This window comes from Lycorma delicatula, chromosome 1 (genome assembly GCF_047948215.1).
Source record: "Lycorma delicatula isolate Av1 chromosome 1, ASM4794821v1, whole genome shotgun sequence".
NCBI lineage: Eukaryota > Metazoa > Arthropoda > Insecta > Hemiptera > Fulgoridae > Lycorma > Lycorma delicatula.
Window position 1 is genome coordinate 388,166,461 of NC_134455.1, and position 7,752 is coordinate 388,174,212.

Here is a 7,752-nt window from a genome sequence, read left to right on the forward strand (position 1 = left end):
AAAGGAAATTTGTAGTAATAAAACAAATCATATTTAGGAGAGTTTTTCATGTATTACAGTTACTATTAAACTTGGCAACAAGGTTTATCTTCATTAAATGAATTAACAATACTTTTTTTGTTATCAATCAATTGCGCTAATTAACTGCAGTACTCAATTTCTTTTCAATGATAACTTTTATCTCAGGATATTTGCTATTACGTTCTACAGCTTCCAGTATATATGTTATACATTCCAATATACAGGATGAGCAACATAAAACTGAACCCATAATGAAACTGCTACCCAACACTATTTATGAAAGACTCTCCACAACTTGTGCAATTAGTGGATGTACATGTTGCTGCTATTTCTCATGTGGTTACTTGTCAATGCAGTTGTGTTCATGTAAAATGCCTTATTCAATCTAGGAGAGGATTGCCTATATTCATTCTGGATCATTTGAAGAATCACGTTAAGTATTCATAGAAAAATTTCTGAATGCCTGTATTTCAGTGAAGAGTAGCATAAACGATTTAATTAAAAAATGGCGTACAACAGGTTTGGTTTCAAATGCAAAATGAAATAGGCAACCTTCTGTTAGGACTCCACAGCATTGCTGATATTGAAAGAATTACCGCCAGTCCAGAAGAAGCCATTTTCGAAGAATTCTCCACACAATTAACTGGTAATGAAAATTAATACAACTTCTTCCAACAAAATGAAGGAATGTGTCATACATCAAATGTTTCACCAAATTGCATTTATGCAGCTTTCACAAATGAACGAGCTGTCAACTGAGGATGATAGCCTCCACGTTCCCCATAATTGTCTACTTGTGATTTTTTTTTCATTTGGGTCTACTTAAAGGAGAGTTTATGCATCTAATCTCTAAAAAATTGATGAACTGAAGGTGAACATTCAACGGGAAATCAACGCAATTGACAACATTTTGCGTCAGACTACTCTCAATATGATTAGTCAAGCACAAATGTGCATTGATGGCTACGGTGGTCATTTTCAACATCTTTTGTAACAATAAGGTAAATAAATGCAACATTAAAATTATGTTTTATCTTTTTTCTTATTTAATTTATATCATTTAATTTAATTTTCTTATATCATTAATAAAATTTCATTCCAACATAACCTACCAATTCTGCAGCAGTTACATTACGGGTTTGGTTTTACATTGCTCACTCCTTACAATATATATTCAGGCTAAATCAGTGGTTCTTGGGATATAGATAAATATCAGTGCAATAAAACTTTTGTTAATATTATTCTATATTGCAACAAAAATTTTATAAAGGTGATCTAAAACGGATGAATACAGAAAAACAAAAGGCACAAGGAAAAAAATATACTATTTATTCTACACTCTGTACGGCTAACAATATAACAATGTTAGGCATCTCATTAAAACTCATTTACAAAATAAAAATTATAAAGCAGTATTTGGATCTTATAAAATATTCTTTAATAATTATAAAAATAAATAACATTTACAAATCAGCATTGCTTCATTATTTTCGTCAACATATTTCTAGCATACAAACGAGAAAGTTTATTATCAACATCCATCATGAAATCTGCCAGTTTTTCATTCTATCCGATATAGAAAATCCATCGTAGCTAATCACTTTCAATGGATCAATTTGTAATTTTTCAATTTTAAGTACATATTCTTCATTAAATGATGGTTCATAAAATTCAGATAATTCAGGTTCCTTGTCTTTAATTCTTTCAAAATGTTTGCTTTTAATTCTTTTATCTTGTCCATAATGTAAATCATTGTCGCTCACTTTTAGATCAACCAGATTTTTGTAGATTTGTTCTTCAAACGGTATGTTTACTTTTTGTAAAACCTATAAAAAAAAAGATAAATTTAAAATAGAACAGAATACTTATAGATAAATTTACTATTAAAATTCAGGGTTATGCAAAATTTAAAATAGAACAGAATACATATAGATAAATTTATTATTAAAATTCAGGGTTATGCAAGGTAAAAATAAAATTACAAATTCAGAATTACTATGACAAAATTACATAACCAGTCATGCTATGTTGAATAGAAAGTAAACATAAAGTTAACATTAAAAACCAATTCATTCTGCCAATGCCAATTATTTTATTTTATGTAATAGGGGTCCTTCAAGCAGTATCTTTCATAAGTTTAAGGACACCTTAGAAAAACTGTTTGTCAGTTTGTCTTTAAACTTATGAACTACATACAAATCTTACATGTCTTTGAGAAACAGCTTTAAAAAATACATCTTTTGGTGAAAACCGCAAGCTTCTAAGTTAAATGCTTCAAATTTTATGGAGTCATTTAAATATTTTATATGAGCTAAAATTAGTCCGTTTTTTAATAAAGAAATTACTATTTCTCGTAAAATATGTAACCTACGCTAATGAGTGTGATGTCATTTTAAAGCTGTGTGTTAGAGTTTTTCAATAGACTAATAAAAAAATTATTTTTGAGTTAAAAGGGCTGAGTTTAAAAGTGATTTTAAAATCTTCATGAAATTTTTGTTTTTAAGAAAGTAATGTTCAAAAATGTACAAATCACTTTAAAGTGTCAGGTACACAGACTTAAGAGTGTCAGGCGTACCAACAGTAATTAAAAATGTCAACTTGGCACTATTATCAGCTGTTTCCCACCAAAATGTTGATGAATTAGAATTTGTTTCTTTGAGTTTAGGTTGGTGAAAAGTTTTTTTATTAACAACAGGTAAGAAAAGTGTTAGTGTAGAAGTAAAATGGCAAGCAATCGGTCTCTGGAAAGCAAATAAAACATACAGAGACATTGCTGAACGATTAAAAATATCAAAAACATGTGTACAGCAAGTCGTTAAAAAATATCGTGATCAAGAAACTGTCATTGATCTTCCACGATCCGGTCGACCACGAAAAACATCAATGAGTCAAGACAGAGCGATTATAAAGGTATCAAAACTTAATCGGTTTGCTAGTTTGCCTGATATAGTGACAGAAGTAGCACAAAATTCAGGTTAGTACTGCCACTCTTTCTAGACGTTTAAAAGAATCTGGAATGGAATCATATTTCGCATTAGCAAAGCGCTGTTCACAAGTCAAAACGTCATTAGTTTTGCAAGCAAACAAAGAACCGATTGAAAGAAGCTTGGCGAAGGGTTGTCTTTTCTGATGAAAGCAGATTCCAGTTGTACAACAGAAAAATTAGGGTCAGGTGAACAAAAACTGAAAAGTTTCTACCGGCCTGCATCATTCCTGCTGTGCAAGGTGGAGATGCTATCTTGATGTGGGGTTGCATAACTTCAGAGGACGCTGGACACCTTAGAATAATGGATGGGACAATGAACATCATACAGTACATAAAAACAATGGAAGAATTCATGCTTCCTAGTGTCCATAACCTGTCAGGTGAGAATTTCATCTTCGAGCAAGACCTTGTTATAAATCACGAGTTACCAAGGCACGGTTTGATGCAAATGATGTGGAACTCTTGGACTGGCCTGCTCGTTGTCCTGACCTAAATCCGATTGAGAATTTATGGAATCGGATGGCACTGCAACTTGCTAAAAGAAAACCTAAAAATAAGGCTGAGTTACGACTTCAAATCGCAAGTCTGTGGCAACAGGTGATGAAAGAAAAATGTCTGGAATTGATTGAATCAATGCCTGACAGAGTAGCAGCATGCCTAAAATTGTATGGAGGTCATACAAAATACTAACTAAACATTTAAAAAATGATGTAGCATTATCTCTGTTATTTTTATTTTTAATTTTTACTTGTATAAAATAAAGATTTTGTCATGAAATACTGATTTTTCAGTTATTTTTAACTTGTCCTTAAACTTATGAAAGATACTGTATTCCATCCAACTCTTCTTTCAACCTCTGTCAAAATTTATTTTGAATGGGAAATATGTGAACATTTTCCAAATTTATTGAACTGTAACTGATATTCACAAAATATTTATATTTTTAAATATGTTTGGTGTACCTTTTTGGCATAAATCGAAGGATCATGTAACCGTTTTTTACTTTTAACAAGAGTGTCAAGAACTTCTAAAAAATCTAAACATACTGTAAAATATCCTTCATTGCAATCTGCAATCAGGCCTATACCTCACAATGAAACTATTTCAATTCTTGTGAATGTATGTTTCAAAAGCAGCGATGAAGAAGACAGGCAATATTGAAGAAGACAATGATTATTTTGAATTATCAAATAAATCAATAAGCCGCATCATATATCACAAGGTAAATTAAATGACTTGATTAGAGATTTAAATTTATCAAAAAGGACAAGATGAACTTGTCTGGTAAGATAAACAAGATAAACCTGAGGACTGGTACCTTTAAAAATGGAAAAATATTATTCATGAGCCCATGAATTGAACCCAAAAAAATATTTTTACCGCCTCTCCATATCAAGCTAAGACTAATGAAAAATTTTGTAAAAGCAATGAAGAAGGAGAATCTCAGATTTTTGTACATCAGGCAGAAATTTCTTCCACTCACATCTGCATTTTTACCCAAATCACGTCAGAGTTGTAGATGACAAACACGGTGAACATTTCCACCAAGACATTTTGGTCATGGAAAGTTGCTATAAATGAAAAATGGAATACTAACATGCTAGCCAATTACTGTTGAAGAATCATTCTAATACAGGTATGGCCATGCAAAATTATAAATTTTACAGATTTTAACTTTATTTTCCCTTAATTTTTTGAAGCATAATTTATTTAAACCTAAGGATGATAGAAAAATTGTTATTTACAGCTCTGTAATGTACGCAAAAAAGCAATTCAAGAAATGGTATCACAGTTGAGAAACATTAAAATTTTTTTTTGTCTATCAGTATAATATATTCTATTTTTTGTTTTTTTTTTGTTTAGATTAATGAAAAATAAGTTGTTTACATAACAGCAACCTCTTCTGTATGGGGTAGTGCTCCAAATATAAATAAAATATTTACACAATAATTAATTTACAATACATTTCATGTTTATGACAGTGCAAAACAAACGTTTTGCTTTTCTAAATATAAATTACCTGTATTATTAATGTTCTTTCATTTTGGGATTAAAATTTTAAATTAATTACAAATAAAATGGTATAAATAAACCATTTATATATATATATATATAACAAATAAGTTTGTTTTTATAAGTTTTATCACATATATAAATAAACAAATAGGCTAGGAACAACAAATTTCTTATTTTTTGTAAGCAGGCTTTTATCTATTCTGTGGTATAAAGGTATTACCAAGAAAAAATTAACTTTTACAGAATGAACAGTATCTACAGATCAAGTAAACTAATAACTTCAAAATAATAGATGTATTAAAAATTGGAATTTCTACATCCAAATTTTTCAATTATGTATTTTCATAGACTAAAACAATTCATGTATTTAAAAAAAAGGAGAAAAAAAGATGTAATAAAACAAATGCTATAAGAAATTAAATGTTTTTGTCCAATATATTAAGAAAAGAAAACTATTAACTCCTGAACTATATCTTTAACTAAAAACTGCACCAATTTTATTAATAAAAGCAAATGAGAACATTTTGGAGTAATTAAAACCATTTTATTACTAAATTTTTTTCAGTCTGATTTAAAAGTAGAAATAAGTAACAAATTCATATTAAAATCTATTTGGGTTGTAAATTAATGGTTTCTAACAGTTTGTTTATCTAATTTGTTTATGTGACTATGTATTACTAATTGTACACAAAAGAAACTACATTCTAATTGCTTAATTTCTATCTTCTTTCTTGTTAAGTTTTATTATAGAAATATTCTGATAATTCAATTTCTCATAATTATTCTAGAAGTGACAGATAAATTTTAAAATAAACTCAGAAAGTTTTAGCAAATTGTGAGTTAAACAATGTTCAAACAATTCAAAAATTATTAAACCATTCACACTGCTTTTCAAAAACCTTAATACCTAATTAGCTAAAAGCAATGTAGCTCTTCTAAATGTTTGAAATTATCAGTTTTGAATTTGAACTCATTATTGTTAAAATTTTAGTGATACAAGAAAGAAAGATTTTTGGTTATTTCCAGTTGGTTGTCATCTGAATGGCTGTTTTCTAGGAAGGGTTTTTTTTGTTATCAGTCCTAAAGAAATGGTCATCTACTAGAATTGACTACAGTTCTAAATTACTGGCATAATAAATTTTATTTACAATCCTCTTTCCCCAACAAAACAGTTCATGATGTAAAAATTCAATCATTGTAAATATTATCATAAATTGCTGGGTACTAGATGAGCAATACTTAATTTTTATTGTTACTAAATCTGAAGAAACATAATTTCAATTAATAAATCGCACATGTTTTTAAAAATCTGGCAGCAAAATTAAAAGACAAAAATTCTGCCGAGGGTAAGAAAGTCAGATTTATTAAAAATCTATTTGGTAATTTTACAGAAATACTCATACATGTGAATAATTATACCTTTTATATTCTATTACAGTAATAATTGTACAAAATGTAATAATTATTTTTCTAAATCACAATTTACAAAGTATTCTGTAAAAAAAAAGTTAAATCTAATTACTTCAAATCTGAGCAACGTGATTAGAATGCAATAGCCTACCTTTACCAATGATGAATGTATATTATGCTATTAATTCAATTAACAACTGCATGAGACTGGATTGGCTCAACTGATAACAAAGTTACCATAAGGCAGATTTATATTAAAGTAAATTACATTGGCTGAAAAACTAAAATATTACTATTAATGAAAATTACAAGCCATTAATTTACGATCCATAAAATTATTAATTTCCAGAAGATGACAATTTTCTCTATATATTCTAAACACTTGAAAAAGAGAATAAAACCCTTGTACCAAAATTTTATGTTGATAACAATTAACCACACACTTAACCTTAACTACACTAATGCTAAATTACTATTTCTTACTCTATGGCTGACTCAGTGTAAATATCTTTACCACCTTCGATTTAATAGTATCTGATGAACTAACACCTTTTAGACTATTTTTCCCAAAATCAGATTTACTTTCCAAGGCTGCTTCGTCTAGCAACTTATTTGCCACTCTAAGAGAAGTACATAGTTCGGGTACATCAAATTTCAGATCAACACCACTTTCAGATTGTAACTTTGAGTCCACGGATAATTGTTCTAGAGAGAGTAATTTATTTTGTAAACTCGGTTTAAAATGAATTAGAGAACGTGTTTTTTTTACAGGTTGTTCAGTATTACGAACAAATTGTACACTTTTGGAGGTTTTAACAGAATTACCTACGTTTTCTTTAAATCTAACTCGTGAAATACGTTGACGTTCTATTTTTTCCTCAGCTTTAGACCCAGTTTTACATTTTAATGAACTACTTCGATTAGTTTTAAAAGGCACATTATCACAAGAAACAGATCGACGACTTCCCTGACCAATCTTTTTCATCTTAAAAATTGTACTACTACTCAAATACACACTTCTAATAATTATCTTCAAAAAGGCACAGTACGCTTAAAAGAGATGTAAACAACAATCAGCTGACATAAATAAATATCTTTGACGGTTGGTTAATGGTGGTTGGAAATCTGCGTACACGTATATTGTTAATTCTTGCTTAAAAATGTTGAATGTATACTTAAAGTATTTTAAAAATTTAATTATGATTAATTTAATTTTTAATTCAGTTTATCTAGTACAACTTAATTTTATTTTTATTTAAAATAGGGTAGATTTATAAGAGAAACCATTAAAAAAATTAACAAGAAACGTCGTTGGTAGA

At 28.9% G+C, this 7,752-nt stretch overlaps 1 protein-coding gene across 3 annotated transcripts; it reads right to left on the bottom strand.

Moving 5' to 3' along the window:
* Nucleotides 1-1,329: 1,329 nt before the first annotated feature.
* Nucleotides 1,330-7,536, bottom strand: LOC142317339 (uncharacterized). 3 transcript variants are annotated; one of them, XM_075353815.1, is made up of 2 exons: nucleotides 7,263-7,536; nucleotides 1,330-1,847 (listed from the first exon to the last, which is right to left on the bottom strand). In XM_075353815.1, the coding sequence occupies exons 1-2, from the start codon at nucleotides 7,416-7,418 to the stop codon at nucleotides 1,563-1,565; spliced, it is 441 nt and encodes a 146-aa protein (XP_075209930.1). In that variant the 5' UTR covers nucleotides 7,419-7,536; the 3' UTR covers nucleotides 1,330-1,562. The 3 variants fall into 3 exon arrangements, 1 of the variants encoding a protein (XP_075209930.1); XR_012754704.1 differs by lacking the exon at nucleotides 7,263-7,536 and adding an exon at nucleotides 6,917-7,091 and having other exon boundaries at nucleotides 1,704-1,847; XR_012754705.1 differs by lacking the exon at nucleotides 7,263-7,536 and adding an exon at nucleotides 6,951-7,088 and having other exon boundaries at nucleotides 1,707-1,847.
* Between the last annotated feature and the right edge of the window lie 216 nt (nucleotides 7,537-7,752).

Coding starts and splice junctions, on each gene's coding strand:
- LOC142317339 (XM_075353815.1), bottom strand. CDS start 7,418: ATGAAAAAGATTGGTCAGGGAAGTCGTCGATCTGTTTCTTGTGATAAT. Junction 1,848..7,262: donor GAGTTAGATTTAAAGAAAAC/GTAGGTAATTCT, acceptor TTTTTTTTATAG/GTTTTACAAAAAGTAAACAT.